This window comes from Patagioenas fasciata, chromosome 22 (genome assembly GCF_037038585.1).
Source record: "Patagioenas fasciata isolate bPatFas1 chromosome 22, bPatFas1.hap1, whole genome shotgun sequence".
Classification (NCBI taxonomy): domain Eukaryota; kingdom Metazoa; phylum Chordata; class Aves; order Columbiformes; family Columbidae; genus Patagioenas; species Patagioenas fasciata.
Genome location: NC_092541.1, coordinates 4,387,620 through 4,404,943, shown reverse-complemented (window position 1 = coordinate 4,404,943; position 17,324 = coordinate 4,387,620). Strand labels below are relative to the sequence as shown.

At 48.4% G+C, this 17,324-nt stretch overlaps 1 protein-coding gene across 2 annotated transcripts in view; it reads left to right on the top strand.

The window, feature by feature from the left end:
- Positions 1 to 7,122: 7,122 nt before the first annotated feature.
- The window catches only part of MYO1D (myosin ID), a 144,453-nt gene continuing 134,251 nt past the window's right edge, over positions 7,123 to 17,324 (top strand). For both annotated transcript variants that reach the window (XM_065856322.2, XM_065856323.2), the window contains exon 1: positions 7,123 to 7,320. In XM_065856322.2, coding sequence (XP_065712394.2) covers positions 7,226 to 7,320 — 95 coding nt within the window. In that variant the 5' untranslated portion in view covers positions 7,123 to 7,225. The remainder of the gene's footprint in view (positions 7,321 to 17,324) is intronic.

The window sequence follows — 17,324 nt, the reverse complement described above, 5'->3', positions numbered from 1 at the left end:
AATGGGAACTTCCTGCAGTTCACATCTTTCTCTTTTGTTTTCCCTCTGGGTTCTTCCAGATCGAACTTGACATCCTTGCGTCTTTTCTGGACCACACTTTCTGTCCCTGTTTTCTTCTGTGACAGCACGCTCTGGGTCCCCCATGCACATAGAGGTGGCAGGTGGGCTGGGGGAGGTTGAACCTGGCTCCTTTCCAAGGCGCTGTGACTTGGGCTAACAACATACCCTCAATCATTTCACTTCTTTCAAGCCACAAAACTCCTCTCTGAGCCCACCACAGATTTGCTGATCACAAATTCTGGTAACTAGAAGTCAGACAAGCCCTGGGCTCCAGGGAAAACTCTTTCATGCCGACCTCATTGGAGACCCATAAGCTGCACATCCAGAACCTCTTCGGCTGCTGTATTTCCTTTGAACCTCTCCTAAGCTACACCCAGCTCTAGACCTTGATTTTGGGGTGGTTTTTTGTTTGTTGGCTTTCCCAGGAACAGGAGCCCAGAGGAACTGGAGCAGACGTTCTCTGGGACTCTTCCCTGGAGAGCTCCGGGCTGGGCTTGCAGTGCTTGGGAGGAAGCTCATTAACAGTTGCAAGACTGATTGGGAAAGTTGATGCCCTCGGGAGTCCTTTTGCTAGAACAGCGCGGTGTTTGATGATGAATGGGTGATTGTCGTGTTGAGTTCTGCTGATACCATGCTACTGAAGTCACTCTGCCAGGTTTTTAAGATACAGGGATTTTAAAGATGTGAAGATAAAGGGAAATACCTATGCAGATTTTGGACATTCTTTTGGCATGGGGAGCCCAGGTATCTAGGAGGGAGGTGTTTGCTCCCATCAGTAGAACAACCTGGCTGCCTCGCTGCAGGGGACACGGTGCTGAGCTGGGATGGATGGAGAACTGTCCTGGGAACATCACAGAGGGACCATGGAGCTGGCTGAGCTGTGTTAAAGGTCTCCAGACTCCAAAAAGCTTCTCTTCTCTTCTCTTCTCTTCTCTTCTCTTCTCTTCTCTTCTCTTCTCTTCTCTTCTCTTCTCTTCTCTTCTCTTCTCTTCTCTTCTCTTCTCTTCTCTTCCCTTCCCTTCCCTTCCCTTCTCTTCCCTAAGTTTTAATGAAAACCATTTGGATGCCATACCATGGGGCCACAGGATAACCAACCCCTCCAAAACTGCGCCATGAAACCAGAGTACAGGAGCTCAGGGTCTCAATGGTCGGGTGGGTTTCCATCACTTTTGTGCTTCGAGGGCTGGGTCAGGCTCAGCAACTGCACCTCTGGGCAATGAGGGATGACATTTTTCTCCAGGCTGCTGCAAAACCAGGGAACATCTCGAGATGTTTCCCTTCTGTTCAGACGAGTCTGGTGGTTTTGGCTGGGTTCCCACCTCTGTTTGCTTGGGGAATCACAACTGGAGATGTAGATACAAAGTAGTTTGGAGCGAAGCTTCTGCCATAGGGCAAGTTCCTTCCTCTCCAGGAAGGAGAACACAAGAATGTTGGCTGGTGCCGAGGGACAGTCCCGTAACCCAGCCGCTGCCCCGGTCCTGCGGCTCCTCCACCCTCTGCTCCCAGAAAGACAAACATCCTCAAGAGGGTTCTCAGGAACACGGTTGGGGAAGATTTCCCCTTATTAGAAGAAAAGGTGTTACAGACTCTGCTTTATCTGCTTTCTTTTATGGGATGTTTTGCTCCGTCGCGCTCTGTTCTGAAAGGGGATGTTAATAAACACCGCATGAATAATGTTCTCCCAGTATAAATCGCTACAGATTTATGCAACAGTCACATTAGAGCCTTGGAAAAAATCTCATTTCTGCCTTCATAATGTTTCCTGGAAAACTCCATAAAAGAAAACACAATATCCATTTTATATAATTACAAAAAGCCCGGGAACTCAATATTTAGTTTTGTTTACAGTTTAACATCCTCCTGGTTGGCTGGAGACCATAATATTAGTGTGGATGTGACAGACTGGAAATTTTGATGTGATGTGTGATTTTCTACTTCCCCTTTTGAAAGAAGAAGAATAGAGAAGAGGGAATGGCAACCGTTACCCACTCATGAACGGCCAGTGCTGGGGAGGCCCGTGGTAGCCACTTACCAGCAGTGGAATCGGAGGAAGGTGAACTGATGAATGAAATAGAAGAATTAACATTAGAGGAAGCTAAGAAAGAAGAAATGATCATAGAATAGAATCACAGGATGGTTTGGATTGAAGGGACGTTCCCAGCTCCCCCAGTGCCACCCCTGCCATGAGCAGGGACATCTTCACCAGCTCAGGTTGCTCAGAGCCCCGTCCAGCCTGGCCTGGGATGTCTCCAGGGATGCTTCATCCACCACCTCTCTGGCCAACCTGGGCCAGGCTCTCACCACCCTCAGGGACAACAATTCCTTCCTCATGGCCAGCCTGAATCTCCCTCCTTTAGTTTCAAACCATCACTCCTTGTCCTATCGCAACAGGCCCTGCTCAAAAGTCTGTCCCCATCTTTCTCATGGGCCCCTTTTAAGCCCAGAAAGGCTGCACTAAGGTCTCCCCGGAGCTTCTCTTCTCCAGGAATATATCAATATAATTTATCAAAAGCAAAACTTGTGTATTTCAAGGGAGACCAGGCAGATGATTAACTAAGGCATCAGAGAACACCCTCCAGTGAAATCTCTGTATTTAGAAGTTCTCTTTTTTGCCCTCAATTCAACCCTTCCATCGCAGGGAGAAGCTGGGTTTCAGACAAGTCTCTGTTCTGCTCCAGAGATGTGATTTTGATGTGTCCAGCCCCACCTGGTTGCACTTTAAGGCCGATGAACTCACATAGACACTGGCACATGTGCTGCCGTCCTGTGCATGTCCCCACGCTGGGCAGAGCTGGGCAGCCCCAGTACCCAAACCAGCCGGGCTGGGGCAGATCAGAGCTGCAGGGGCAGGGACGCTGGAGCCCCACGACCGCTCGTGGAATCACAGAATCATTTTGGTTGGAAAAGCCCCTCAAGATCATCAAGTCCAACCATTCTCCCAGTCCTGTCCCTGCCCCATGTCCTGAGAACCTCATGTCTGTCTGTCCAACCCTCCAGGGATGGTGACTCCAGCACTGCCCTGGGCAGCCTGTTCCAATGCCCCACAGCCCTTTGGGGAAGAAATTGTTCCCCACATCCAACCTCAACCTCCCCTGCCCCTCATCTGGGCACCGTGGTGATGGAAGACATGGGTGCCCTGGCTCCCGTCCCTTTTGCTGTCCCCAGCGACCCCCAGCCAGGATATGGCTCTTTACCAGAGCACGGCATGGGCACACGGCCAGCACAGCCCCAATCCTGCCCCACTTTGCTTCTGCAATAAGCTTAAACACAATCAAATATCCGAAGGCAAAGCATCGGGTGGGTTTGATTCCCAGATGGGTTTGATTCCCAGGCGGGTTTCCCGCTCGGGCACAGGGTTGTGCTCCAAAGCCGATTTTCAGTTCATCGCCCAGCAAGAGAAGCGTGTTCATCCCTCAATAAACGTGGGACGAGAAGAAACGACTTCTAGCGCCTTTTCGCCATCCTTTCCCACCCTGTTATGCTGGAGCACAAAGCAACCCCGCTGCTTGTTTTTCAAGCGCTGTTTGTTGTGTAATTTAGGATTGTCTACTTGAAAGCCTCCAGCCAGAGCTGTAAAACCACAGCTGCGTTTTGCAGATGAGAGACTTGGGTTGGTTTCAGATCTTGTTTTTGGAGAGGCCGCCGCCATCCTGAGCAAAGGCAGCACAAATGGCACAAGTCCATCCTTTAGAGTAGCAAACTGTTGGAGCTGTCATCCTTCCGAAGCCTTTCCCTGTTAATTTTGGATCTGCAAACTGAAAAAAAAGCCTCTTCTATGTTTAACCCCTGAATATCTTCAGTCTGTTTAGGCTCCTATCACCAACATAGTTAAATAAATAATAATAGAAGACACCATCCAAGAAACAACTTCTGAAAAGCTGGAAGGATTCATCCCTTTTCCAGCTTACTGGGGGGAGAAGCTCAGCAGCTGGAAAAGGAGAAGCTCAGCAGCTGGAAGAGGCTGATGCAGGGAGGTTGTCCCAGTACTACCAGGAGCTGGTGACACTTAAGCAGGCCTGGAACACCCTCAGGTAGGTGGTCGGACACTGCAACACACCCCAACCATCGCCAGGGCTGAATTTGAGCCTGGAGAACCCCTGTGCACAGAAGGGACCGTCCCACGGAGAGCCTGGAAACAAGTCATGCAGTGCCACCAACTGACACAGCATGGCTGGGGATGCTGCTGCTCTCCAAGCTTCACAGGGCCCCAGGACTTGGAATAACAGCTACTCCTCTCCCCTTTCTTGGCCAAACCTGGTGCAAAGGTGTCCAGCTGCCCTGGGCCACCAGGGCAAAGAGGCTTCTCTATCCAAGAAGCACCCATTGGAACTTTGGGGCCCATTTGCCCACCAGCAGGGCCACTCTGCAGATATTTATTGAGGGAACGCGCATGAACATCCTCTGTTCTGCGCCCCTTCCCGGGTACGCGGGTCACCCACTCATAGTCATCCAAGCCCACCTGCTGCTCTTGGTGCCAGCGCAGGTAGGAGACTCTGTCAAACAATGCTAATAAATACTTTATTTACCAAAACCACATTAAAATACTCCTGAGACTGTCTCATGTCCTTTCAGTCACAGCGTAAGGATCCTCGGGGAGGCTTGGAGAGCTCACACAGCAGCACCAGCTTCATGGCCAGCAGGACCTGCTGGTGGCCGAGGTGGCTTCTTCTGCCACAGCGGGACAGCCGGGTGGCCTCCAGCGCCACGTCCCCAAGCAGCCGGGGGCTGCCGAGCCTGGCGAGGACAGTGGCCACCAGGCAGGAGGCTCCAGCGGACCACATCTGCAGGGAGAGCAACCACCTGAGCATCAGCACAGCCACCCATGGGACATATGGCCTGAGGAGCTGCCCTGTCCACCACACCTTAAATTCAAGCCAAAAACTTCCGGATTCAGCTAACATATGAGCATCCAGGTTTGGATACATGGATGAGCAAGCTGAGCTTGCAGCCAAGCCAAGCTGGAGCGTACCTGGTTTAGGAGCCTGCGGATGTGGGTGGAATAAACCATCTTCTTCTTCTGCCAGCGGGGTCGGAGGCAGAGGAGGCTCTGCCAGGCGCAGCCCATCGCTCCTTTCTTCCTCGAGAGAGCAGGGGGCTCAGGCTTCATCGCTGCTGCCCACAGCCCAAACACCTCTGCTGAGCAACAACAGAGCCCCAGCACCTCTGCCTGGCCCAGGGCATTTGCAGGCACTCAATTAGCATCATGCAAATTAGGCACTTGCAATAATAATAAAAGAAATATTTAGCAGGTTGTATAAATCAAGACTGGAAAATATCCCGCTATTGAAGTGAACACACCAGAAAAACAAACCACAAAAAGGTCACTTTAGGGTGTTTTGGGATATTTTTTGCCCCCACTCACCTCAGGAGCTCCCCAGCCTCATCCTCCCCCAGGAGCAGGCAGGGAACAAACTGGGAACTGCTGCCTATAACCAGGGGGGTTATTGCTTTCAGCTGGGGGCTGTGGCCCTTTGGGACCCACCAGGCTGTGAGGACAGGGATGGGGATGGTGACAAGAATGGAGACAGGGATGGGGACAATGACAGGGATGGGGATGGCCACACTGCCTCAGCCCTACAGCCCCCAGATCCTATACCCAAACCAGCAATTCTCACCCCAAATACCTTTTTTTCAGGTCAGGCCCTGTCTGCTCCCATGTCTCCCCCTGCCCTTGTTGCCCTCATTAATATTATTAACGTAATTAGCCTGAGGCAGCTGGTTCTGTGGTGGTGCAGGACCTTTGCTTGGGGCACCAGGTGTTGCTGTGATTTTTTTTGCATGGTTTTATTTTGTGTGTATTTGGGGGGTTTCTGGAGGTTCTGTAAGTGCTGGAGTGAGCAGGACCTGGGAGGGCACCCATGGGTGTGGGTGCAGGATCTGGCCCAGCAGGGTGGGGGTCCCTCAGTGCAGCAGGACACTTGGGGGTGGCTAAAATGCAGGATCCCCTTGGCTGCAGCCTGGGGCGGGTTTGTGGGTAGGATGGGTGTCCCCTTGGTGTAGGATCCAGCTCTGCAGCGCCCTGGGCTGGGGATCCCATGGGGTACAGGATGTGGCACTACAGCACCCTGGGGCCTTGCAGCCCCTTGTCCTGGGGGTTCCCCTGGGTGCAGCCTGGAGAAGCCCAAAAACCAACCGTCCCCTGGGCTGCATCCCCAGCCCCATGTGCTGTCACTGGTTGTCACCCAGAAGAGCCTGGCTCCATCCTCCTGACACTGCCCCTTTCCATATTGATCCCCAGGAATGAGTCCCCCCTCAGTCTCCTCTTCTCCAGCTCCAGAGCCCCAGCTCCCTCAGCCTTTCCTCACACGGGAGATGCTCCACTCCCTTCAGCATCTTGGTGGCTGCGCTGGACTCTCTCCAGCAGTTCCCTGTCCTTCTGGAGCTGAGGGGCCACAACTGGACACAATATTCCAGGGGTGGTCTCCCCAGGGCAGAGCAGAGGGGCAGGAGAACCTCTCTGACCTACTGACCACCCCCTTCTAACCCACCCCAGGTACCATTGGCTTCCTGGCCACAAGGGCCCAGTGCTGGCTCATGCTCACCCTGCTGTCCCCAGGACCCCCAGGTCCCTTTCCCCTACACTGCTCTCTAATAGCTCATTCCCCAACTTATATTGGAACCTGGGGTTGTTCCTGCCCACATTCAAGACTCTACACTTGCCCTTGTTCTATTTCATTAATTTTTTCCCCACCCAACTCTCCAGCCTGTCCAGCTCTCTGGACGGCAGCACAGCTTCCAGTGTCACCCACTCCTCCCAGTCTGCTATCACCAACAAATTACTGACAGTGCCCTCTATACATCCCTGCTCATGGCAGCGGTGGCACTGGGCGAGCGGGGAAGGTCCCTTCCACCCAAACTATCCTCCGATTCTATGTACCCCCCCGCCACTGATGGGTGGGGGGGGACCCATCAGCTGCAGTACGCGTCTCTCCCCAGCAGAGGGCGCCCTTGTTTTTCCCGCGCTTTGCCGTGGGGGGGGTGGTGTGTGTGTGTTTCCCCTGCGCGGGCCGCCAGGAGGCGCTGCACACGGTGCCCGCCTCGCCCCCGCCGGCCCCGCCTCACCGCAGGTGAGGCGGGGCCCGGCGGGGGCGAGGCGGGCACCCCCGCTTCTCCCCCCTCCCGCCTCGCCGCCCCAACCCGGGGCAGCGTGAACCCAACAGTCGCCATGGCGGAACAGGAGAGTTTGGAGTTCGGCAAAGCCGACTTCGTGCTGATGGACGCCGTCACCATGCCCGAGTTCATGGCCAACCTCCGCCTGCGGTGAGTGGTTATGGCGGGGGGGACGGGGTGGTGTGAGGCGCGGGAAGGGTCCCCCGGTGTGTGAGGGGTTGTGAGGCGCCGTTTTCTCTGTTCCCCCCCCCCCCCCCAGCACTTTGGTTACCGGGGTGTGAAGGGGGGTGAGTGACTTGAAGCGGGAGGTGTCGCCTCCCCCGCCGTGAGGTGACCGAGCAAAACCCCGCACAAAAGAGGGGAAACTTGTATAAAATTGGGGTGCTTGGGAGAGCCAAGTGAGCACCCAGCCCTCCCTGTGGGTCTGTGGGGACTTTTTTTTCACAAAACCTCCTTCTTGTGCTTCAGTCTCCACCTCATACCCTCTACCAGGTCTGTGCTGACATCTGTGCAAAGTTGAGATGGAATTAAAAACAGCACAGCAATAAAAGTCACCAAGTCCAAGGTTGCTCCAGCCTCACAGGAGTTACCTGTGAACCTGTGCTGTGTGGACAGTTCGTGATCTTTATGGTTTTATTACCTTTTTAACTACAATCGGCTCAGGGAAGATCTGCCTTCCCACCCCGGGTTGTGGATCCCATTCATGGACAGTTCGTGATCTTTATAGTTTTATTTCCTTTCTAACCGTAATGGGCTCGGGGAACATCTGCCTTCCCACCGCAGGCTGTGGATCCCACTCATGGACAGTTCATGATCTTTATGGTTTTATTTCCCTTCTGGCTCAATGGGCTTGGGGAGGTTCTGCCTTCCCACCCCATTATGTGGATCCAACTCAATCCCGAGCGGCACTGGGACAGCCGGGGGGACCCTGAGTCTGTGGTTGCCTCTTTCCATTATAAAACATTCATGTGAGCTCTTCCTGATAAACCCTTATGCCCCACCTGTGCAAGGATTTGATAGTTACCCAAGGGAAGCCTTTGGGATAAAAATGTGATTTATCGCCTGTCCCCCACCCGCTGGTTTTGCTCAGGTTTTACTGACCCTCTCCTGCCGATTGCATTGTGGAGATGTTGGAATCAGTAACTTTTCAGGCCCATGTGGTTGTTGGATGCACCTGAGAGCAGCTCTGGCAACAGCCAGGGGAAGAGAGGTGGGTTAAGCTTCCTCACCTGGCATGAAACTCCTGAGGAATGAGAAAATTAAGCTCTTTCAGGCAATTATGATGTTTCTTCTGCATAAAATGTATAGATTTTGAGCTCTAGCTGCATCAGCTGCTGAGTGTTCAGGAATCTTTGTGCTCCACAACCAGGTGGACCCATGTTCTGAGGTGCTGCAAGGTCAGGACTGTGAGATAGAATAACAACCAGCATATTCGATACTATTTTTGCTTTTATATTTTGGATTTTTATTTGGGTAGCGAGAGCATTTGTGTTTAAATACTAAGAAAAATGTAATGTGAACAGTTGAGCTTTGAGCATGAGGAAATGTCGGATTTAAACACATTTTTTAGTGCCTCTAAAAGTTTAAATTTGTTTCTCATTTGTGCATGCTATGACACTGTAATTGTATTGCAAAGAGCTTGCAAATGAAGTTGTCCTAATTAGCAGGAAACCTGCGTGTAACAGTTCTTGGGGTTTTTATTCTTTGATTAATGTGTACTAGAAATCTAAATGAAGTATTGGAAACGGAGCGTTAGATAACTTGAAAATCAACATAGCATGTTGGTTGTTTAGGAATCAAATTAATGAATTGAGAGGTGCCTTGCACTGGTAGACTTTGCTGGTTTTGCATGGAAGAGGATGAGCAGAACAAGCCAGCAATTCTGGATCCTTACAGTTGATGTGTAGTTTGATATTTTGTTGGTTTTCCTGTCCTGTTGCTGACTGTGCCCAAGGACCTGTCTGGACATCCCTGCTGTATCTAACACACCATCAGCTCCAAGGCCTTGGTCCCTGTTACTCAAAACCAGGTTTTACCTTGTGACACCAATTCAAACCCCGGTTTCTTTTGCAGGAGAACGTGTGCGCTGCTTTCACTGCAACCTTGTGTCTGTGCTATGGGCAGAATAATCCCTTGTTAAAAAATAATACTATTGATTTTCTAACCCTGGTTCTATCATCCCCTGGTTTGAGGTTTGTCTGCACTGAAACGTTTGGGAAGGCCAGGCTGAATTTACCAGAAATGTGGCTTTTCTGTTAAACTGCTATACTCTGCTAAGCCCTGCTCAGAGCTGTGGGCCTGGCCTGCTGACCCAGCATCGCTGCTGCTCTGATTATTAATACAATTCGCAAGCAACATTTGCGTCTCTTATTTTTACCACTTTGGAGACAGTCATTAACACTTGCAGCTGGTATGTTTTAAATTGTGCCAGACCCAAATTACACCTGAGATTCTGACCTGTTGAAAGGTTGATGTGTCACCTGTTTTGTCACGTTGTGTAGATGGCACGAGTCACCTTTGTGCTCGTCGTGCACAGTACGGAGAAATTGTTGCTTCTGCATCATGAACTTCAGTGTTGCGTTTGCTGTGTTCACCGGGGATGGGCTCCACCCTATTCCATAAATCCCGCTTTCTGCCAGAGCTATTTTTGTTCGGGGTCACTGGCTGACCCAAGACGGGTTGTGCTGGATTTAGTTCCCAAGTGAGCCCAGATGTGAGTGGAATTGAACTCATACCAGCGTCAGTGCAGGCGAGGATATTTCCCCAAGGATGTCTCTAGTGGGAAAAAAAGAAATGGTGAAGTTGCACTTTTTGTTACTTCAATATTTGAATTTAGTGGTGTTGACATGGGCTGGATTAACGGGGCTGGTTTGTTTGTCGGTGTGAGGACCTGCCTGCATAGGTGGGTGGGTTCAATGTGAATTTACTGCCTCATTTCCCAATCACTGCGCTTCACGCCCTGGTGTTTGTAGGTTCAGGTAGATCAGTCAGTGAGGATATGACAGTTTTGGTATTTTTTCCTGGCTGTGTCTTACAACTACTTAATAAACTGGCCATTTCATGTGGACATGCAAGCGCTTACTGCATGTTACACATTAACTGTAAATAAAAATCATCCAGTCCTTGAATTCCTCAGTTCTGAGTGGGCTTCGTACCAGCGCCTGGTTGTGATTTTTAGTCATCAAAATAAAAAGAAGCAGGAGTATTGGAATAGTTTGTGTGGATTCAATAGCTAGCTTGCTTTCTTTACTGAAAAACTCCAGAGCTCGAACAGATAATTGTTGAGATGAATTGAAACGACTCCTTAAAACAGGGAATGTTTTTGGTGTCAAACAGCTCTCGGTTCCTTTCCCTGGCACTCACTGGTGTTCTGCCACATGCCGAGTGTTATCTGCTTGTAACCGAAGGGAGAATGTCCTGCTCTGGGCTTGGTAAAACACTTTCATTTCGGTGGGAGGGTTTGATTTAACGTGACTGTGACTATTCCGCAGCAGGTGGAGCGCGATGGTGCAGGAGCTGCCAACGTTCTGCAGAAATTGTGGCACAGATGAAACTTGTGACGCGAGCTCTTTAGTAAGGGAAACACTGAACTGTACATCACCTCATTTCTCATCACGCCGAGCGATAAAAGTTATCAATTTTATTTTACTTCCTTGTAAGGAAGAAGGCAAGAACAGAATATTTCACACTTGTGAAAAATAACGTTTTATGTATGATTTCTCGTATTATCCTGCAACGACCACTCATTGCACTCTCCCATACAAACACCATTTATCTTGACAACGGAATCCAAACTTAGAGCTTTAAAAGTGGTCTGTACAGCATGCAAAGAGCTTAATTTCTTGAATTATCTGTTCTGCAGTCTCAGTAGTAACTTCAGGCATCTCTTCAGACCAGCTGCTCCTCACGAAGTCTTGAACGTTTTGCGGGACAGCGAGACTTGATCCCACTGAGCCGGGCGGTGGATAAACCCAATGCCTCTGAATCGCAGCTGAGGGCTGAAAGTGGAAAACCAGGTAGAAAGTAGACTATGAATATTCTATATCCCAACAGCAGGGTAGCGTTCAGGATAGTCCCGTATGAGCTGTGCGCTCAAGGTCTTTCTATTCTCACATCTGATTCGCGAGCAGGTGTTACTTGACTCATCCTTTCTAGCGGGTTGCTCATTTTCAGAAGCATTGTGCAAATTTCCTCCTGGGAATAGAACAGATCTTTGTCACGATTATTAAAGAATTCAAGGATGCATGCAAGGAACACTGTGAAAGCACGTGGTAAAGTGTAGTGGTTGTAAAAGGAATTTTGGGTTGTTTTCCTCTCTTTTTTTAACTAATTCCAGTGTAAGTCCTGGTGTACAAAGGCCGTACTTGCTGCTCAGATAGTTCACGGTCACCCCAGCCCACCTGAGCCCAAGGATGTGCTGTGAAGAAATACAGTGTCATAGTCCTTATAGTTGTATCCCTGCACACATTGCGATTTCTGACCTCTTAAAGCAACACTTAATGAAACCACAGTTCTGCATTTCGTTAAAAGTACTTTTTCAACTGTTTCTCAACTATGTCTCGCAGTGCAAACCCCAGCATTTTCAAAGCTATCCTACATTAAGGCAACCGTCCTGAATTTGTGTTTGCTGCAGATACTTTTGAAATGTTTATTATGATTAGTAATATTTTTGGTATCAAGAATGTGGAAAGAAAGGGTGGTTCTCTGAGAACTCTCTGTAGGTGTTTGCCGCACAGGCAGGGGGAGGTGTAGGCTCTCCTCTTATAGAAAGGTTGTAGCAAATGGAAACAGGGAATTGGGCTCCAAATGCTGCACAGGGGTATCTTGAAGTGCTTTTCTTGAGACTGTGTGTAGGCGATACCTTTTGGGTGTCTCTCAAAAAAAGGCATCTCTTGGGGGGGTTATGTTCCCGTTTTCTGTCCTCAACAGGTCTGGCAGAGCATGCACAAGTTCTGGGCTTAAAGTTCCCGTCTTTAGACAATCAAGAATCCCTGTAAATGTTAGAACTGATATTTTCTCAGCCGGGATGTGGATCGTGGATCACATTTGATTCTTCCTCTCTTTAGCGCTCTTTCTACTCTTCCCTTGACTTAAAGTGTTGGAGCAAAGGGTGCTGTCCATATTGTATTGATGTTTTTGTACAAGCTTGCTTATATTTTGAGCACCATCTTAAACATTTGTGGTGTTGGTTGAAATTGTGGTGGGAGAGGTTTGGCTTCCCACTAGGTAGCAAAGTCTCTTTAATCCTGGCAGAGGAAATATTATGCAAATGCTTGGTTTCACTCGTGCTTTTAGTAATGAAATATTCATGCTTAATGAACAAGCTTTTCATGCCTTTAAGCCATTTTAATTTTCTCATTTTAAATAGACGTGAATATTTGAATAGTTCATGTGGTGTTGAATTAAATAGCTGCTGGGAAGAGTCTGTTTTGACCCCAAGGGGGTTCCTGTCACCGCGGGTGCTGCAGAACGTTCCTCACCACTGCTCGGACGGTCAGCAGTTAAATCTCATCAGTTCTTCTTGGCTTCTTCAGAATGGTTCAGCTTGCGGAGAGCTCTCTGGTGTCAGAATTCGGAATGAATGGAATGAAAATTCCCCTTAGTCCGTCAAAATTTGACGTACGGGCTTGGCCAGGGTCCAGCTTGATCCTGGGGGGTGGGAAAGGCCATCGATCTCGCTTACAAAGCAAATCCTAATGACACGAGTAGTAAAAGGGGGGATCCAGGCGAACCTTTGGATTTCTACAGGGACTTAACGTTCAGCTCAGCTCTGACAGGTGGGCTCTGTGTTTCCTGACAGCGTTCGTACGAATAAAGCATTGAACAACGTCATGTCTGGCGTGGAATTTGTTTTGCCTCCGTATATTTTGCATGTAGAGTCTCACTGAATCTTCTTTTGCACATCTGTCCTCCCCTGACTTATGAATACCTTCTTTTCCCAGAGCAGAGTTTTACAGTAGTCTTTTTATAGCAGTGTGGCTGAGGGAGTGTTTAATAATTGTAACACATAGGTGTTGAATAATATACGAGGTCAGATTTATGAATGAGATTAGTCTTTCAGGGTACCTTACAGTTTTCAACTCTTACGCTGGTAACGCCAAGCACCAGAGCTGCTGGTCCTGGCTTGTCAGCTGATGCCGAGCTGCATTTATGGTGCTTGTCAGAGCACAGGTAGTGAAATGTAATTGCAGGTAGCTGGCTAGCAGCAAACTGGGAAGGGACATGCGTGTCAGCCAGTGTCACCCATGGAAAAAAAGCCTTAAAGAATCAGTTTTTTAGCCACAACTATTTTGTATTAGCTCAACAGGAGATGCTCCTTATTGCATTGTTTAAAGTGTTTTTTTCTGCTGTTTACACAAAGTGTATCTACAAAAAGCTGGTAATTGAAGAATTCCTCAGCAATCGTTTTGCTTTCATCCTTGCCTCTTCTCTGCAATTATCTTGGTGGGGTCCTGAAGATCCTCAGAGCGGACAGTGCATCGGTTTGTGGTGCTGTGAAGCAGAATCCTGCTTTTTTTTGACTACCACACATTTGAGATGGTTTGTAAAACCTGCATCGTCTTAACTGATGTTACCATCACCTGAATTTCACAAGCTAAAGGTTGGCTTTAAGATCTGCTATTTTTTTACAGTAAACATTAGCTAATATTTCCAATGAGTCTCGTGGTGTCCTTTAGTCAAGAGTCCTTTGAATTGACTTCTATTAAAAAATCTACCTCTTCAGATTGTTCTCCTGCCCTACAGCTCCACCGACCCCTTGCATTCCTTTTGGGCTGAGCGAGCTTTTACACTACCTGAACATTTCTCCTTTAGTCTTACTCAAATTCCTTTTAGAGATGCAGATCTCGTTAGGTATTTGATGTTGCATCATCTCCCTCCTTTCTCAGTCCCCGAGTCACGATTGCATCTTCTTGTGGAATGAAGAAATTCTGAGAGGGGGAGAAGAAAAGAGATGTCTGAGCATGGGTTTGCCTGTGAGTGTTAAAGGGGGACCTGTGTGTCCCTTTGTAGCGAATGCTCCATTTCGCAGAAGCAGTTTCTAGAAAATTTCCCGCTGTAGCCCAGCAATGAGAAGCTGAGGTAGGAGGAGGGGAGTAGCATGTAAAGACCTTTTATTTAAAAAAATAGTCGTTAATGACAAACCAGAGGACCCACCCCTATCATCATAGCTGGTCTTGCAGTGCTGTACTTCTCAATCTCACCAGTAGAATTGTAGTCTGTTCCTGCTTTAACTCTTGGTGGTGATGGCACTTTCCATTCTGTCCTCCCTAATTTCGGACCATTTTTCTGCACAGACTTTACATTTTCTCCTAGAACAGTGTTGGAATATTTGTGTCTCACCACTGTTGCATCCTGTCCCATTCACCTGTCTGCCGAGGCATTTTGCAGCGCACGTTTCCCGGTGGCTGTGATGTTGCTGCCCATCCCTTCTCGCTTGAGCAGCTGGCGGTGTCTGCCCTGTTGCTGCCTCTAGTCTGCTTTGACCTGCTGGCCTCGAGATACGTGAAACTTCAGAGAATAATTAGTGTGTAGCTGTCGGGTTGGCCTGATCCAGAGCATTCTTCCAGAAAAACGTACTGCTGGGTGAAATGATGGCATTAAACCTGTTAGGTGGTCCCCAGGCAGCTGCCGTGATGTCGTTTCTCATCTGTGAATGTTTCTTGCTGTACTCCAGGGTGTCAGCTGACGACTCCTACTGTATCTTTGAGAAATGTTGTCCCACCTGACCCTTCCTTCGTTCTCTCACTGACTTCCTGGCTATATTTTTATAATTGTGTTCTCCTCTTGGCCATCCTTGGTGACTTCTCTCTCTCCTCTGGCCTTCAGTACCTTCTTTGTATAGGTGGACAGCTCTGCCCAAACTTCCCCTTGCCGACGTGTCTGTTCAAGTACCTTCTCCCAAAGGTGCTGATGTTTTCTCTGGTTTTGGTGTCAAACTTTCCAGCCTTGCCCAGTGAGTCAGCTGGAGGTCCCTTGGCCGGGAGGAGTGAGATCTTCTGGGAAACAATTCACTTGTTATGTCTGTACCATCTGACTCGGTCCTTTCTAGGCCTTTGCATTCAAAGCCAAATCTTGTTGTTTCCGCTATCATATATCCCAGACCCAAGTCTGAGCTACACGTAGAGCTAAAGCTCTCGCCTGGAATCACCTTCGCACTGATTGCTGTGCTCACCCCTTGCCTTACACCTTGGCAAACCCCCCTTTCCCACATATGCCTGTTCAAAGTGTATCCACAGACATTGTTTGTGTTTTCTGGTTTATCTGCTTCACCTATCTCTTCCACTCTTTCCCATTTGACCTCAGAAACGCAGCTTATCTCCTTCAGATGTTTATCAGTTTCTCCCACAGCACTCATCTGTTAACATATCAGAACTTTACGATGAGCATTTGTGTACTTTTCCCTCAGTTACTCCTTTTGGCATGGAAGAAATGCTCTGTAAATTTCAACCAAGACACAGCCTCCTCCTTAAAGGTCTAATTTATGAAACCGACCCAAACTTTGCCCTGGTAGGAGGTTTGCTATGCCGTAACCGCCGATTATCCTCTTGATCTCTTCAAGTAGTTTCCTGGTTCCATACGAGATCTGTGCCCGGGGGAGTTCACGTTCTCTTGGGTCTGGACAGAGCCTGGCCTGACATTATCCTATCTGAGCTTGTTCATGCAGAGAATAATTTGATTATGGTATCATGGTCTGTTCCCATTTAAGGTCGATGTAACTTAATTTGAGAAGCCTGGAGGCTCCCTACATCTTCCTGGGGAATTAAAATCCGCAGCAGCTTTGTGGCAGGACTCTTTGCAATGTGTGCTATATGATGTGCTGCAAGACGTGAATATTTAGTTTAGGGTAGTGTGTCCAACTCCATCTCCAAAGCATGATGTTTTAAGATTGTATTTTTGTATTTTCCCCTGTACACCTGCAATCCTGCACATTTTATGTAGATCAAGCCAACTCAAGCAGCGTCTCACTGGAATTTCTGACAATCTTTGAATAAATCTTCTGGAAAGGGGCTCCTGATGCAAAGGTTTTCAGTCTCTTTTTGGTGTAGAGCAGGTGCACATTGCGACCCCTCAAATACATTATACATTGGGACACAAGAAACTTTCTGGAAAGGTTCCCTTTTAATATCTGGCTTGCTTGATAAGCATCAGACTGGTTAGTGCCTTCACATAGTTCTGGGTTTTATTTACAGTGCCTTGGACAAACTTGCAGTAGGAAAACTAAAGGGGGCTCGAGCAATTTACTACAGCATTCTGCAAAACAGCCAAGGAATAATGAGAACCCATATTTTACCAGCTTACTGGATGGCAGCAAAGCCTGTCACACAGTGAATAGCAAGGACAAACGAACTAAAACAAAAACATTTCTCTTTTCCCAGTGTCTGAACAGCACGGCTTTCTTTGGGGAGAGCTCCTCTATGGTATATTGAGGTGGTAAAATGTGGCATGTCAGCCTGCAAGAGCTGCAGGGGCTGTAAAAGCCTTCACAGCACGGTTATCAAGGGCACAATGGGGCTTTCATGTGGCTAGATATCTACGGAAAACTTTTACTTTTATTCTTATAACTAAATTTCAAGTAAACAGGTTATTTTCTTTACAAGAATGAAGTTTCATCTTCAAAGGAAAACCCCAGCTCTCATTGTTTGAAGGCCTCTTCCCATGCTCCGTTTATTAAGCTCCAGGATATCAAGTCGATAAACTTGCGAGGCCAGAAACAGCGCCTTCCACTTCTTATTAACACCAGCTTATGTGGCGCTTTGTCCCTTCTTGATCCGGGGTGTAAAGCCCAGGGGATCGACTGAAAGAAGCCTCAAAGAGCTGTGAGTATAATTTAGGCTGCCAGAAAAATCCCGGAGTACCAGACCCTGAGCACCAGGACTCTTTAAATGAATTTGCTTAGAAAATCTGTTGCCCCTGCACGCTGTGGATAAGATGCGCTCTTTTGTTTGCTCCTCCAAACATCGCAAAGACGCCGTGCTGCTTTTGCTCTTGCTCACAGGGCCAGAAGCACCCCAGTATTCTTTTAAAGCTGGATGTAAACAGCTCCTTGGAACAGTAGCTATTAAACTTTGTTGAAAAGTGCTTAGCAATGACAAAAAAATGTTATTTCCGAAAGGATTTTTGTAGCGCTGAAGGTTTTTTTGTTTTTTCTTTTT